The sequence below is a fragment of the Oncorhynchus mykiss genome, chromosome 9, assembly GCF_013265735.2.
Source record: "Oncorhynchus mykiss isolate Arlee chromosome 9, USDA_OmykA_1.1, whole genome shotgun sequence".
NCBI lineage: Eukaryota > Metazoa > Chordata > Actinopteri > Salmoniformes > Salmonidae > Oncorhynchus > Oncorhynchus mykiss.
In genome coordinates this window covers 14,294,233-14,311,188 of record NC_048573.1, presented here as the reverse complement: position 1 = coordinate 14,311,188, position 16,956 = coordinate 14,294,233, and the positions used below count along the sequence as shown (strand labels likewise).

The window sequence follows — 16,956 nt, the reverse complement described above, 5'->3', positions numbered from 1 at the left end:
CTGGCTCCAGTGTTTACACAGGAGCCAGCTAGCAGGCGTAGTGCGTGCACGTCTTTTGATTGGATTACCAATATTGAGAGGCAGGTCCTATATGGGCAGGTCTCAGAACTAGGAAACTGATAAACTAATTAATTTGCGTACTACTAAGCTGTTTTTTCAACCCACAATGGCGGAAGGAGAAGATATCGATTTGGTCGAGGATATAATTATAACGGCATTCTCAAGACAAACTTTTCAAGAAAAGTTAGACATTGTCAGGAGAGGTCGACGCCGACGCTACAAAGCCTGTCACAGGCGGGAAAGGGGTTCGTTCGCCACTTTCAAAGTTCCAACTACGAGCGCTATCAATGGCTCACAGGCTCCGAGAAGCACTGCAAACTGTACTGCTGCGAATGCCTATTATTTGCAAGTGATCGATTTGGTGTTTGGAGCCACACTGGCTTTGCAAACCTGAGTTGTCTAACCAAGGCAGCAACGAGACACCAAAGTACGGCTGGGCACTTACAAGCAATGGTGCTTTTCAAAACTTTTGGGGACACCCGAGTGGATCTACAGCTCAACGAACAAGCGCGCAGGGCAACGGAGCTGCACAATGAAAAGGTATTGTACTCTTCCCCTGCAATTCTCTGAATACAAATGTCAATTTCAAGGTGACGCAACGCCTGGTTATACTGCGTTTCTGTCTAAATGTATAGTGTCTAGAGCCATGGCATCATAATGATGGTAATAAGAGGTGGATATATTCGGGTGGGACTGTGTAGGACTTCACTGAAGGCCCAGGACCCAGACCCACTGCACGCCACTGCATATTCACCTACATTCAAAACATTCATTTGTAGGCTAGGTTGTAGTAACCTCGTTATGGGTATAGGGAAAATGGTATTATCATGTAGTAGCCTAAACCTATCAATGATACATAGAGCTGTGTGAATGGAATATGAATGAGTCATCCAATATACTGTGATAGTATGTCCACTGAATACATGAAGTGGCATAGTTGGTTCCAGTTTAAGTCAGGTTTTTGGCCACGTTCGCGTGGGTCAAACAAAAACAAGCTAATAATTGGTTGACAATAGGGCCACACACAATGCAGGGGATGGCTGGTAAAGAGCAACTGCACAGTCGAATGCAGTCAAAACTACATTACTTATGATCACATGATTTTTGTAAAGTTCATGCAGTCCACATTAGGCGCAAGTCTGACCATTTTTATCCCCATAATGCAACACACTTTGAAAGGCGGTGACCACATGACACAACTGATCAGCTTGAACGTGCCCAACGTCTATGTTGCCAAGTAGATTACAAAAAGTGTGTTTCTTTTGCGAGAAGTGTGCTAGCGCGCTTCAGCCTACATTGATTGGCAAGTTCACCTGCAAAAGAAAACTGACAGTAGGCCTGATGATCGGTAAACGGTTGAGCTGTTCGAATGAAACGTATTTGAGACCATGTACAGTAGCTATTAGAAGAAAGTGAATAGGCTACTTTAAGTTACAATATGGACATTTACAAATACCCCGTTTTCTTCGAGGTTCACAGTCTGGATCCAGCACAGAAAGAGAAGATTGAAAAGTACTTTCAGGTTCGCCGTAAATCTGGTGGTGGAGACTGCGGACCAATAGACAATGTTGGTGACAACGTTTACAAGATCGCATTTTTTGACCCAACAGGTATGAAAATGTTGAAATTAGTATTTGAACTGTACTTGAAACTAAAGGTGAAACGTAAAAAGTATCTTAAAATGTGGATAATTCTGGAACAGTTTCACTTTCACATTTAAATTGGCTACATCACAGACCCTGCTCACCCCATACATCTCTTGTCATATCATAACCAATAGAAGTTAAAGGGATAGTTCGCTCAAATTACAAATGTACATATTGGTTTCCATACCCTGTAAGCAGTCTATGGACAAGGTATGACCGCAATCCATGCTTTAGTTTAGTTTTCCTGGCACTGTTTCCATAATGTTTTAGTATTTGTGGCACAAATCCCATTCAGGTCATGGGACCGATATTTTAACCAGTTGGTTTTATATTCAGACTTTCAACAGATATTTGCCAAAAGCCATTTAAAATTGTAAAAAAATCAATAACTCGTTAATTGATTGTCACGGAAACATAAAAATAGATATGGTTAATTCTATAAAGTATACTTGCTTTGACAAAAAAAAAATCCAGTTTTGATGGCAATACATAACATCTTTAAAATGCAATTTAAAGCTATATAAATCAATAACTAATTCAGCCGTTGTCACAGAATCAAACTAGCTATGATTTATTCTATATCAGTACGTTTTGAACATAAATATCAGTACGTTTTTAATACAAATTCCAGTTTTGATTTGATAGAAATATATAAGATGCCATTAAAAGTGGTATAAATCAATAACTAATTCACCGTTTGTCACAGAAACATCAAACTAGGTATGATTGATTCTATAAATGTCTAGCATACTTTTACAACCTTTGTTTTAAGGAAAGTTCCAGTATAATTAAATCAAGTTTTCAAAGCGCTGGCAGTGCATTCAGACTTCTATCACCCGAAGCATGCTCACAAGATGAATATACATGCAAGCCATTCGTACTTGCAGAGCTTGTCCCCCCGACCCTCGGCCCCAGCCGCAGGACAACTCCGACCAGGAGGACAGCCCCGAGGGAGAGGAGCAGCCCATTCTGGACACAAAGGTGGAATTCTCGGGTGATGTTGGGATGTAGAATGTCACTACTCCTCTGGATTGTGCCCCTCCCAGTCCACCAGGTACTGGAGCCGACCCCCATGACATTGTAAGTCTAGGATGGATCTGATGGCATAGGCAGGATTTCCCTCAATGTCCGGGAGGAGGGGGGGAAGGGGCATCAGCCAGGGGACCAGGAACCACTGGCCTGAAAAGGGAAACATGAAAAGATGGTAAGAGCCGGAAGTTAGTGGGGAGTTGTAATCTGTAAATAACATTGTTGACCCTCCAGAGGACCTTGAACAGCCCCACAAACCAGGGACTCAGCTCCTTACATGCCAGGTGGAGCGGGAGGATCCTGGCAGAGAGCCGGACGCGATCATCAGGATGGAACACGGTAGCCTCACTGCAGTGGCCATCCGCCTGCTCTTTCTGACGATGCGCTGGAGTCTCATGTGAGCATCGTTCCATACCTCTTCTGCGCACCTGAACCACTCGTTTACCACAGGAGCTTCGGTCGGGCTTGGAATCCATGGAGCCAGGGCTGGCTGATAACCCAGAACACACTGGAAGGGATGCAGCCCGGTGGAGGAGTGTCGCAATGAAGTCTGGAGTTATTCAGCCCAAGGAAGGAATCGGGCCAAATCCCCCTGCCGGTCCTGGCAGTGGCTCCTCAGGAACTTCCCCAGCCCCTGGTTCATCCTCGCCACCTGCTTGTTAGACTGACGCCGGTACCCAGAAGTGAGGCTGACCATGTCCCCCGGCTTCTCCATGAAAGCCTTCCATATACGTTGGGGGCCACGATCCAAGACATACCATCCGGAAGGCCATATTGCCGGAAGACCTGCTGAAGACCTGCCTAAGCGACCTGGAGAGCATTAGGGCGACAAGAGAGAAGGATGAAATGGCATGATTTAGAGAATCTGTCCACTATCACCAACATGGTGGTAAAACTATCAGAAGAGGGGAGATCAGTGACAAAGTCAATGGACAGATGAGACCAGGGACGCTGAGGCACAGGAAGGAGTTTCCTTACTGGAGGGTCCCAGGGGGATCTGGATTAGGCACATACAAAATAGGAGTTAACATAATGAGTGACGTCCTGCGCCAAGGTAAGCCACCAGTGCTTTCCAGAGATGGACTGAATGGTGTGGGTGACACCTGGATGTCCAGGGACGACAGCTGTGTGCCCAGGTCAATAGCTGATCCCTTATCCCTGTGGGAACGAAGGTGTTCTCAGGAGGACAGGTGGCACATGGATACAATTTCTGTGGATTACCTTGGCATTGGGACAGGACAGCCCACAACCTACTTCTGAGGCGTCCACCTACACCACAAAGGGCAGTGTAGAATCTGGATGTTTAAGCAACGGGGCGGAGGTGAAATGACCCTTCAGCAGGCGAAGGACAGCCAGACAGTGAAATTTATACTAGGAAAGGTTTGGTGAAAAGTGATGAGGATGGAATGCTCATGCCAAACCCAGGAGACGGATGATCACGTGGCTGTCCCTCTGCTCTTGTGGATCCCCGGTTAGAACATACCGGACACCGTTGAAGCTGGTGCCCCTTCCGTCTGCAACAAGGACGCTGTCTACGATGGCGTCGCTCAGCTGCGGAGAGGCATGTCGCCCCCACCTCCATGGGTTCAGGCTCTGACTCAGAATGATCAATAGAGGAGGGAGAGAGGCAGTGCGGGTTCCGACGCTCCCGAAGCAGGTTATCCAGACGGAGGACCATTGTGATGAGGGTGTCCAAGGATAGGCTATCATCTCGGCACGCTAAACTCCTTCTGGACCTCTTCTGAAGAGGTTGCAGAGCGCCGGCTCATTCCAGCTGCTGGGTGCTGCCACTGTCTGAAAGGTGAGCGCGTACTCTTCCGCGGTCTGGCCATCCTGCCGTAGTTGTAGTAGGCGCTCACCCCCCTCTCTACCCTCCGGTGGCTGGTCGAAGACCGCCATGAACCCCACATAGGAACCCAGCTTATCCTCTCCTCTCTCACAGATGGCCGTGGACCACTCCAACGCTCGTCCTATCAGCAGAGAAATAAATGTGGCAACCTTGGACCTCTCGGTGGTGGGGGCTCCCATCTGATGAGCGAAATAGAGGGAGCACTGGAGTAGGAAGCCACGGCATTTCAATGGAGTCCTGTCATATTTGTCCAGGAAGGACAATCTGGCATTGTTGAACAGGACGGACAGCTGGATGGGCTGTGGTACTGGCTCGACTTGTGGTAGAGAATCCTCCGCTGTTTGGAGATGAAGCCCCTTGAGTAATGAAGAGGACCTCATCCATAGCCATTCCCAAATGAGCCAGCTGGTCGAGGTGTTGACGAAGTAGGTGACCCTGTTCAGCGACCATCTGGGAGATGTCTTGATTGACTGCTGCTTCCATTTGTGGAGGTAGTGTTCTGTAACATAGACGCCGGGAGTCAGGAAGCAAGTGCAGTTAGTGAGTTTAATAACAACAAACATGGATCCATAACAAAACAAGAGAAGTGTCTGACATGGAAACACAAACAACAATACCTCATGACTGATAACAAAAGAGTGTGATATAAAGGGTAAGTAATCAAGGGAGTAATGAAGTCCAGGTGTGACTCATAATGAGACGCAGGTGTGCTTGAAGATAGTTGCCAGGTGTGTGTAAAGGTGGGTTGCCAGGACCTGTGGTTGGTAGACCGACGACGTTGAATGCCGTAGAGTGGGAGTAGACGTTACAGAAACACGTTTTGAATGAATAGGCCAAAAATGTTCATACGTTTCTATTGATTCAAATTTATCAAATTAACTGATAAAAACATACAAAACATACAAAAAACAGATGTGTGAAAATGTTTTTAAAAAAGAAGCTTGTGTTACAGAAGGTTAATTAAATAAAACGTGCTACTGCTTGACAGACAGTGTCTCTATGCAATCATTACCAATTTGGGGTAAAAAATGACCCCATTTGGTGCTTTTAAGATACAAATATGTTGGTGCTTTTAGTTGTTATTTTTATTACCACTACTACTATAACAACGACTACAACGGCAACATCAACTCATGCCTCTGTAACTCTTTCAGTCCAGGAGAGGGTACTTCAGAAACCTAATCATGTGTTGGAGATGCCTGGAGGACCTCTCATCCTCACTCTGAGAGGCAGCCAGGAGCCTCCACCCACAACATTCAGCAGTCAGGTGTGGCCAGACTTAACAGACACACCTATACAGTACATGCAGAGTCACATAACCTGCTTGACAAGACATTTATGTTCCATAACATGAGGTCAAACCACACAGACGTCAATGCAGTGTTGTTGTATTTACATCCCAGTAAACATAACGTTTAGTCATATATCATGGATCTGTCTGTCAGGCAATGACTTTATTATCCCTTCAAATGACGTCAAAATAGTCTGATTACATTGCATGTTTGGTTTTACTTATTGTTATAATAAGTAAAACATGAATTTACAATATGAGGAATGACATTAAAATAAATTCCAACTGAAAGCAATCTGTATTAAACTAACAAAATTGACAAATGCCAAACCAGTTGCTAGATTTCTAATATAATCCAGACGCAGCTGTACGGTCGACCTACAATAATAAATGAATAATAAACATAGATAAAGACAGACATAATAATCATTAACAGTGGAATTCCCCAGGACTTGCACCTTTTATCTCTGACTCTAGAGTCACCAGTCCCTCCCATTCCATCCCTCCCTCCCTGTCCAGACATCCCCACCTGGTTTCCTAGAGCATGAACTCCATCTAGACTCCTACCTCCTGAGATACCTGAAGGAGAGCCCTGGGGCTGGAAGAGACCTGCAGCAGCAGCTGTCCTCTCTGGGCTGCTCTGTCCACCTCCATCCAGAGGACAAGAGGGCAGTGGTCAGAGGCTCAGGCCAAGCTGGGTCATGTGGAGATGGGGTTGGGGTGGGACCATGGAAGGCACAGGTCGAGAGACTGTTCAAACAGCTCCAGGAGCGGTACACATGCCACTATGAGGTAGACCCACTTAAGCTCCAGACTCTGCTGCAGAGCAGTACCCTGGGTTCGGAGGATGTGAGGGTTTACTGCGAGACAGGGGAAGGGTTTGCGGTGGTGGTTGGGGAGGGGCCCGAGGTCCAGGCCAAGCTGAAGGAGCTGGAGGCCTTCCAGGGTCAGGGTCTGAGCTCCTGGAAGCAGGAGAAGATCAGCACCACCTGTCGTCTGGGACAGTCCAAGCTCCGGCTTCTAGAGGAAGTTATAGAGAAGGATCTAGGTGAGGCTGTTCCAGGGGTGAGGGTGACGCGCAGTGACTCATCTCAGCTGGTGCTGGAGGGTTCAGCAAGTGATGTCCGGACAGCCAGACAGTTAGTTACAGATAAAATCTCTCTGGTGCTGGAGCGGGTGGTGCCTGAGGTGTCCCCCCACCTCCTGTCCTTCCTGAGGGATGAGTATGGGAGGCCTGGGAACCTGAGCAGTCTGCTGGGGTTGGGACTCCATGTGGAGGTAGAGTTGGGGGATACAGAGCTCCGTCTGTTCTCCCTCTCCTCTGGGAAACTGGAGCAGGCTGAGAAGGATCTGCTGGGGGAGTTTGGGGAGGAGAAGATTGATTTGCCTAACTGTGGCACCCTGCCATCTGAACTGAAATCCAAGCTTGAGAAGAAGGTGAAGGAGATGAACCAGAGCAGATGCAGGGTGGTGGCAAGGTATGGTCCTGGGTGTAGAGTGCAGTTGCTGGGCCACCTGAAGGAGGTTCAGGAGCTGAGGGAGGAGATTGGGGCCTTTCTGATAGACCAGTCCAGTGTGGAGGAGACAGTGTGTCTCCCTTACCCGGAGATTGCTGACCACCTACCAGAACTGCTGGAGAGGATCGGTGTGGAACACACTGGGGTGACCCTCTACCCCTCAGCCATCCACCCCACTGTGGTGCTCTGTGGACCCTCTGTCCGGGTGGCCCAGGTTAGGGACAGGTTGGGTCCCGCTCTGGCCTCCTTGGTCCACCAGACTGTGACCATAGACCAGCCGGGGGCACTACGCTACTTCCAGGGCGTGGGAAGGGAGTACCTGGAAGTGGTGGGTCGCTCTCAACACTGCCTCATCCAGCTGCACAACCACGGTGGTGTTGCCGGCGAAGCTCGCGCCGGACCAAGACTGGAGGAGATGGTCACAGCCACCAGCTATCGCCTCCAGCGGGGGCTGCAGGTTGTGGTACGTCAAGGTGACATCACCAAGGAACGGGCGGATGCGCTGGTGAACGCAGCCAATGAGGACCTGGATCACGCTGGTGGCGTGGCTGCAGCTCTAAGCCGTGCGGGGGGGCCTGAGGTACAGCAGGCCAGCAGAGATCTGGTTAGGCAGATAGGTAGAGTGCCCACAGGTACAGTGGTAGAGACTACAGGAGGGAAGTTGCCTTGTAAGATGCTGCTGCACGCAGTGGGACCAGTAGGGGGCAGCGTAGGTGGGAAAGAGCACCCTCTGCTGGAGAAGACAGTAAAGGCAGTCCTGGATCTGGCAGAGACCCTGGAGCTCCAGACCCTGGCCATGCCCTGCATCAGCTCGGGGATATTCAGCGTTCCTCTGAAGGTGTGTTCTGAGGCCATAGTCTCTGCAGTGAGGGACTTTGGGAGGGAACAGCGCATCCTTACCAAGGTCACTCTGATTGATGTGAGTGGAGAGGCAGTGAGAGCCATGCAGGAGGCCTGTGATAGGCTGTTAGAGGGGAAGAGGGAGTTTCCTGGGTTGGAGGTAGAGTCCAGCACCACCACTACCACTACACATGCTCCTCAGAGAGACACCACTGCTGCCTCCACCAGGGGACCAGTGGCTCCAGAGGTCTGTGTCCAGGTGGAGATCATCCAGGGAAGCATAGAGAAACAGGAGGTGAGAGAGCCTCAATGTTCCCTTTCTCTTTTACACTTCGTCTTCCTTTTTCTCTTACCCTTTTACTTAATGTATTTATCTCTCCCCCCTCTCTCTGTCTGTCTCTCTGCATGTCCCTCTGTCTGTCTGACTGTCTGTCTCTCTCTGAAGGTGGATGCCCTGGTGTCCCCCATGGTTGGTAGTGACCCTCTCTCCTCCCGAGTGGGTAATGTCTTGTCGGAGGCAGCTGGACCGGCGCTGATGACAGCGTTTCTGAGGGAATTAGGGGGACGGACTGCACCTGGTGACAACGTCCTGGTGGAGGGATTGTCTGGTCTCAGCTCTGGCCGCGTCTTCTTCCTCAGCTGTGCACACTGGGACAACAACCCCCAAGGACCAGCAGTACAGGTTTGTCCCCTTGTATGTGTCCGTGTGTGTGTGTGTGTGAGTGTGTCTTCACTTGGCAGTTGTGACCTTTGAACCACCATTAACCCAGCACCTCTGGTCCTCTCTCAGGCTCTGAGGCAGGGTGTGAGGAGAGTTCTAGCCTCTTGTGAGATCCAGGGATTCTGTTCTGTTGCCTTCCCTGTAGTTGGAACTGGTGTGGTTCTCCAGTTCCCTCACAATGTGGTAACACAGGTTCTGCTAGAAGAGATCCGTAGGTATGAACAGAATCGAGCGAGCAGAACCCCCTTCCTTGTCCGCATTGTTGTCCATCCCAATGACAGAGATTCTACCAAGGTGAGCAGAGACTTTTAAAGAAGGGCACTTCTCTTGACTTCAATGGATGTTTCATGCAAAATCAAAACTTAAGTTACTGTTTAACACAGTTCATCACTGGTTGCCCTTGACTTGTGGTTGTATTCTGTTTTACTTCCAGGCTTTCCAGACTTCCCAGTGTGCTTTGCATGTCAGAGGGTTTGTAATGGATGCTTCTCCAGATCAGAGTGAGTTAAGCAAACTATTCCTGTCATATTTACAAATACACCTCTGCTGTCTTCAACCAGGATCTCAGCGATCATTGCCTTATTGCCTGCGTCCGTAATGGGTCTGTGGTCAAACGACCACCCCTCATCACTGTCAAACGCTCCCTAAAACACTTCTGCGAGCAGGCCTTTCTAATCGACCTGGCCCGGGTATCCTGGAAGGATTTTGACCTCATCCCGTCAGTAGAGGATGCCTGGTTGCTCTTTAAAAGTGCTTTCCTCGCCATCTTAAATAAGCATGCCCCATTCAAAAAATGTAGAACTAAGAACAGATATGGTTCCCACCTGACTTGACTGCCCTTGACCAGCACAAAAACATCCTGTGGCATACTGCATTAGCATCGAATAGCCCCCGCGATATGCAGCTTTTCAGGGAAGTGAGGAACCAATATACACATTCAGTTAGGAAAGCAAAGGCTAGCTTTTTCAACAGAAATTTGCATCCTGTAGCACTGACCCGACCAAGTGAAATCTCACCTATGATCATGCTGTGCCCTCTGTGTCAGCCAGTTCAGAATGGGGAGGGGTTCACCAAACCAGCTTATATAACCGTAGAGGATTTAGAGAGAAGGGGGAGATGGATGAAGTGAAGGAGAGATACTATTATTTTGTGTGTGTGGTCTCACCTTGTGTCCACACTAAGTGGCTGCAGAGTACTTTATGCTGAAAAACAGACCCATGAGGACAAACAATAGAAGATACTGTATGTGATGCAGACACCTATCGGAGTGTACCTGAAACATTTAAATATAGAGGGCTGTGTCTCACCACTTGGTTATTGTAATTCTAAACCCCAGGGAAATCATGACTTGGCAGCAACAGATAGTCCAGTGAAAATGGCTGTGTTTATGTGGTGTAAATCTGAAAATTAGCAGCTGACATCTTAAGGGTTTTTAAATGAATGCATGTGAGACAGGTTCCATGTACAACAAGACAGGCAGAGATGGAGAAAAAAAACACAGAACAGTTTAATTACCTCTGGTTATGGACATTTTTGCCAGCAATAAACCTTCCCACGGCCTGTTCCTCAGACAGTGAACATCTGGCAACATCTACAACCCCTTGATCAGCTCGCTCTCTGAATGTAAAGAAAACAGCTTATTTTTTATAGATCAATAACTGAGATATCTAAAGCAGCAGGTGTCATTTTTAGGATACGTAAATACAGCCCAGTGCTGCTTACCTGAGATACCGTCTTCGGCAAAAAAGGCGCAATTAAATTGTTTCCAGCAACACATTCACAGTCACCAACACTCTGGTTAACACGAAAACTGCCTTACCAGCTCTGCTAGGGTGAGTAAAATGGTCAGTGGTCTCATTTGTGTCTGGAAGTAGCTAGCCAACGTTAGCTTGGGTGCTTGACTGTTGTTGTAAGGCCAGAATGCTCAAATCAACCCTACTCCTCGGTCCGAACGTCCAGTGTGCCCTCCGAGAGCGAAACGGTCTGAATTTACAAACCGACAATTTTTCTCGGAATTTAAACACCATAATATTCATCAAATTAATTAAGCCAAATTTCTTCAAATCAATCCCATATACTATGTTATTACAAATAAGGTTTTAAATTCTCCGGTAATGCCAATACGGAATACTATCAAATGCTTCTCAAAGATGCCCACTGGTGGTAAAACTAGCAATAACCTGCAGTAACAGAAGAAATGGCTGAGAATTAAATGACGTGCCACCGAATGCTGCAGCAGCACGCAGGGTGTGCCGCAGTATTACACAACTTTTAAAGGAGGAACCACTGTACATGGAGGATATTTGTGCAGAATTCTGCATGCAGAGTCTCAATTTAGTATTTGTCTCATTTTGTGAATGATTGGTTGGTGAGCGGGCCCCAGACCTCACAACCATAAAGGGCAATGGGTTCTATAACTGATAAGTAAGTATTTTTAGCCAGATCCTAATTGGTATGTCGGCTTTTATGTTCCTTTTGATGGCATAGAAGGCCCTTCTTGCCTTGTCTCTCAGATCGTTCACAGCTTTGTGGAGGTTACCTGTGGCGCTGATGTTTAGGCCAAGATATGTATCATTTTTTGTGTGTTCTATTGCAATGGTGTCTAGATGGAATTTGTATTTGTGGTCCTGGCCTTTTTTGGAACACCATTATTTTTGTCTTACTGAGATTTACTGTCAGGGCCCAGGTCTGTCAGGGCCCAAGTCTGACGGAATCTGTGCAGAAGATCTAGGTGCTGTTGTAGGTTAAGGTTTGTTTGTTTGTCAACTATTTGTTAATTTCTCTGTCTCTCTGTCTCTTTGTCTCTCTCTCTCTCTCTGCCTTTGTTTTGGTTTGTTTTTTTGTCAATTGTTTGTCAATCTCTCTCTCTCTCTCGCTTAGCCTCCTTCTATCGCCACATCTCAACCACTCAGGACGAGGTCTCTGCCACGCTGGGCAGTGTCAAGCTACAACTGGTCTTTGGCGACATCATCCGTGAGATCACTGATGTCATCGTCAACACCACAGACTTCTCAGCCAACCATTCAGGTAGCACTAGTTATCATTGTCCTCCAATGTGCTTTTGATTAGTCATCACTGTGTGTATGTGTGTGTGTTTGTTTGTTCTGTTCTCTGTGTCCCCTCATGTCCCATTATCTTCCTCTAGGTGTCTCCAAAGCTATTCTGACTGCTGCAGGTTCCACAGTCCAAGCAGCGTTAGCACAAGGTTGGGTTTACAGTGTTTCCATACACAATCCTATTAACACAATCACAAACTCTCAGAGCAATCCGTTCACACAAGTCAGAAAGTAATCATTTGACGAAGGAAAATCTTTTTCCACTAAGATATAGAGACATTGAATAATTACTTCACAGATCGCTTTACTAGCTTATTCTTCACTTATTAATGGAGGCAGGTGGGAGGAGTTAACCCACTGTTGAAAATAAGAATTTGTTCTTAACTGACTTGCCTAGTTGAATAAATAAAAAATAAATGTCAAAGACGTGGTTTCCATGTGGTTGATACCATTCCATTGACTCCATTCCAGCCATTATTATGAGCTGTCCTCCCCTCAGAAGCCTCCATATCTTTCTTTTTCTCTCCATCAGTGGGTGTGCCAGGAGACTTGATGTGCACCACAGGGCCCGGTGCACTGGGCTGCAAGGAGATCGTTCACGTCAGCTTTAAACGCGACACACAGAGGATCAGCAAGGTCTGTGGGAAGATACTGAAACAGTGTGAGAGAAAGGGCTACCGCTCTGCAGCCTTCCCTGCAGTCAACACTGGTATGTACAGTATGTCTTATTTTGTGTGAAATGCAATACCGACTCCCTTAATTTGCTCTTGTATCAACCCTCTGCCATACCAATTTGTGTTCAATATTTTTATTGTGCGCAGTTGTTAGTCTTACATTTCGTAGGACACAATTTAGTTAATGTCAAAACAAATACTGATGAACAAGTTCATTAGGGACAGCAGCATCTATATTCTGTAATATACTGGTTAGATGATATTCTAGACATAAAAAACAAACATATTTTTTTGTCCAGGAGCTGCTCGAGCAGACTCTGGCTCTGTGTGTAAGGCCATGTTGGATGGCATGGCGTCAAGTGTGAGGGATTTGTCCCCCAACATCCTCTCTGTCATCCGCATTGTCATGCTGCAGAGACCCGTCTTCCAGGCATTCAGGTCAGTCTCCATTTTAATTGTCAGAAATGGTGGGGTCTCTGATGTGTCTTGGTTTGAATCAGGGGCTTCCCAACCCTGTTCCTGAAATGCTTGGCTACAGTTCAAACACGTTCATTTGACCCCCATTAGCCCTCGCGATAGCCACTTCCCCTCATCAAAACCGGATGCAGTTTGATTGTCATCTTAAGTGAAGGTCCAGTTGACAAACAGCCCTCGATTTAGCTGGAGGGACCGAGTGAAGAACCTGGATCACTTGTCTGGTTGATATGACCCACAATTCAATTCAAAATGTAGTCAAGTGTCAAACTTCAGTGGTTGCAATGTGTCCAATTTAGCAACGCGGCTGCATTTTCGGTATGTGAGACAAAATGATGATGCTATCTTGCAAAGATAATTCATAGATTACATTGATTTTAGCGTTGGCAAATGGGAATTACGATCAAATTTGCTGAGTCTCGTAGTGAGGAGCATATAAAACTAGCTTCATAAACATATTTTGGGTCATTTATTGAAATAAATTACCAAACTATTAAACTAGCTAGCCAGCTATGGGTAACTGTAGCTAGCTACCTGATAAAACTGCTAGCTAGCTACGTTAGCTTGCTAGGTACATTAATAGCTTTAGGTTGGTCATTTTTAAGCTGAACTTCAAGATTTCTACCAAGGACGTCGCGCCTCCGATCATCGCTCTCCCTCGCTTGGGCAAAGGACATTGAAGGTACACTCGGATGTGATGATGTAAAACGTCATTCAAGGGCTGAGGGTTTAGGTCCGAGGGCTCTCTACTTGGCGTTTGGACTGCAAGCCCTACCATGCTGTAGGTTTAGAGTGGAACCCTTATGTAGCACACCTGATTCTAATAATTAGCTGGTTGATAAGCTGAATCAGGTTAGTTACAACTGGGGTTGGAGTGAAAAACTTAGAGGTAGCTCTCCAGGAACAGGGTTGGGCAACCCTGGTTTAAATGGTATGGTAAGTTTGTTTGTAGTTTGCTTCACTTCTAGAATGAGTTTAGTTATTTTCCGAGTTTTAGTTGTGATGTCTGGATGTTAAGCTTTGGACAGGACATTTTATTTATGTTTTTGTTTGTTTGTAGGTCAGAGCTGGAGAGCCGACTGGGAGCTATCGCTCCAATCCCAACACTGAAAGGTATGTGTGTTTGTGTGTATACTTGTGTATGTACAAATTATCCTTATTCTTGGGTATGTAGATATAACTTGGGCCCAGAGTTTTACCTGGTGATGCTTTGATGACAGGGAAAACGTTGGATCCTAGTTATAAAATGTGACTTTTCACTCTGTCTTAACTCTCCTCTCTTTGTCTCCTCAGAGAGAGCCCAACAGATACTGAAGAAGAAACTGAGGATCAGCTTTTCCTCCCCCTCGCATGGCTCCCTTCCCCCTCCTCATACCCTTCCAGGCCTCACCATCACCCCCTGGAGACCGCCCCCGGTGGTGCTGAGCGTGGTGGGGCGCGGGGCGGACGCCATCAGGGGGGCCAGGCGGGAGCTGGAGGCCATCTTGCAGAACCAGCTGACTCAGAGAGATGTGACGGGAGAGGACCTGTGCATGCTGGGAGAGGTGGAGCTGCAGGCCGTGCAGAAGAATGCCAAGGTCCTGGGAGTGAGCCTGGAGCTGGGTAGAGTTCAGAGGGCAGGAGGGGTGGATGTTGGAGCTGCGACTGGAGAGGGGTTTTATGTTCTCCGAGGCCTGAAGGAGGACGTTCTGAGCGTGCGCGAGGTGCTGGACAGTGCGCTCAGTGGCGCCCTCCGTAGGGAGCTGCAAGAGAGAAATGAGGTACTAATGGCCCTCAGTGTCCAGTGGTCTATGTGCAGGCATGGTGACGTTTGGGAGGAGCTGGGGATGCATGACAACTACCATCTGGAGCAGGCACACCTAAGAGGAGATGTCTCAGCAGAGCTGGATGTCCCAGATGGGAGCAAAGTCAGGGTGAACCTGAAGAACAACAGGGCCACTGACTGGGAAACGGGTTGCACCTATAAGATGAAGCGAGAGGAGAGTGAAAGTACAGATTGAATTGTTTTATTTTCAGTTTTAGAATTTCTGACATAGTTTTATTATATGTTATATTTTGGTCAGATAGCGGATGCTTTTATCCAGAGCGACTTTACAGTCAGACGTTGATTTGTAGTTAACACTAACCCTTCAATCCATTATGTCATCAGATGACCCATAGCCACTATTGATTTCACTGTTATCTTTAAAACACGTTTAACATTTTAAACATCCTCTGATAGTCCTGTTCATGCCGTAAACTCCACTTACAGTCCTGTGTTTTTAGAATTGCCATCGCACTGGGATGATATGGCCGCTGGTGAAACGCAGAAGAGAGTGCTGCTCTTGCCTACCTCGTCAGAGTACCAGGCGGTGGCACAGGCATTCCAAAGCACCACGGCAACACAAGTCGCCATCCACAAAGTAACAGACCAACAACCTGACACACAACCAGCTGCTTATCATGATTATACTGTATCTGGTAGTATAGAAAATGGAAATACCAATACAAAAACATGAATGCAACATGTAAAGTGTTGGTCCCATGGTTCATGAGCTGAAATAAAAGATCCCAGAAACTGGTTTTCTGATCCACGCCCCTACTTTTTTTTTGTTTTAAGGTATCTGTGTCCAACAGATGCCTATCTGTATTCCCAGTCATGTGAAATCCATAGATTAGGGCCAAATGAATTTATTTCAATTGACTGATTTTGTCATATGAACTTTAATCTTTGAAATTGTTGTTTTATATTTTTGTTCAGTGTAAATACCAATACTGTAGTTGTGTTTAAAGGTGTTGGTTGGTTCTTGAACGTTGTCTCTTTTTCAGATCGAGCGTGTGCAGAATGTATTTCTGTGGCAGGCGTACGCATTGTGTGAGCAGCGCATCCGGGCCAAGAACGGAGCAGCGGCGGTAGGGGTACGGAAACTCTACCACGGGACGGCAGCAAAAACCTGTGACGCCATTGAAAGTAATGGATTCGACAGGAGCTATGCTAATAGTAAGGGCTATTACATGCTATTACATGCTATTACAATGCTAGAACAATGCTATTACATGCTATTACAATGCTATTACAAGCTATTACAAGCTATTACAAGCTATTACAAGCTATTACAAGCTATTACAAGCTATTACAATGCTATTACAATGCTATTACAATGCTATTACAATGCTATTACAATGCTATTACAAGCTATTACAAGCTATTACAAGCTATTACAAGCTATTACAATGCTATTACAATGCTATTACAATGCTATTACATGCTATTACAATGCCGTCTTTTACTTTTACGTACTTTCATTTTTATTAATTCTCTCTGCTTCATCCATTTCCTCCACTTGTCTTCTTCTTTTAGTTACAGCATATGGAGTGGGTGTGTATTTTGCTGTGAACGCCAGCTATTCAGCCCATCCCAGATATAGCCCTCCTGATGGTTCTGGGCACAGGCGTATGTACGTTGCACGTGTCCTGACCGGGCGCTATACCCGGGGTGACCCCTCCATGAAGTTCACCCCTTGTCGCTCCCCCACAGATTCCGCTGACTGCTATGACAGTCTAGTGGACAACCTGCAGACACCCAGCATGTTTGTCATCTTCCACGACGACCAAGCGTACCCAGAGTACCTCATCACCTTCATATGATAGTGGGCCTACATAATGAATTAGAAAGCATTCGCAATCATTTATACGCAGTTTTGTTTTACATGCATGAAGGCATTTAAATACCTTTATTGTTTTTGAGTATGATTCTCACTTCTATCATTATAATCAGCTGTCATAATCATTCTCATCACTATATCTATGTATCATAATG

The 16,956-nt window shown here is 46.5% G+C and overlaps 1 protein-coding gene across 10 annotated transcripts; it reads left to right on the top strand.

Annotated features, from left to right (window-relative positions):
• The first annotated feature begins 41 nt into the window (after positions 1-41).
• Positions 42-16,828, top strand: LOC110531552 (protein mono-ADP-ribosyltransferase PARP14). Of its 10 annotated transcripts, XM_021614781.2 has the most exons (16): positions 462-600; positions 1,540-1,670; positions 5,739-5,851; positions 6,353-8,527; positions 8,678-8,914; positions 9,023-9,247; positions 9,387-9,453; positions 11,834-11,980; positions 12,099-12,158; positions 12,542-12,718; positions 12,983-13,121; positions 14,218-14,270; positions 14,451-15,146; positions 15,423-15,559; positions 15,966-16,137; positions 16,498-16,828. In XM_021614781.2, the coding sequence occupies exons 1-16, from the start codon at positions 593-595 to the stop codon at positions 16,782-16,784; spliced, it is 4,824 nt and encodes a 1,607-aa protein (XP_021470456.1). In that variant the 5' UTR covers positions 462-592; the 3' UTR covers positions 16,785-16,828. The 10 variants fall into 10 exon arrangements, with proteins under 10 accessions (XP_036843270.1, XP_036843269.1, XP_021470456.1 ...); XM_036987377.1 differs by lacking the exon at positions 1,540-1,670 and having other exon boundaries at positions 6,395-8,527; XM_021614783.2 differs by lacking the exon at positions 1,540-1,670.
• The last annotated feature ends 128 nt before the right edge of the window (positions 16,829-16,956 follow it).

Coding starts and splice junctions, on each gene's coding strand:
- LOC110531552 (XM_021614780.2), top strand. CDS start 1,499: ATGGACATTTACAAATACCCCGTTTTCTTCGAGGTTCACAGTCTGGAT. Junction 1,671..5,738: donor CGCATTTTTTGACCCAACAG/GTATGAAAATGT, acceptor TAACTCTTTCAG/TCCAGGAGAGGGTACTTCAG. Junction 9,248..9,386: donor ATGACAGAGATTCTACCAAG/GTGAGCAGAGAC, acceptor TTTTACTTCCAG/GCTTTCCAGACTTCCCAGTG.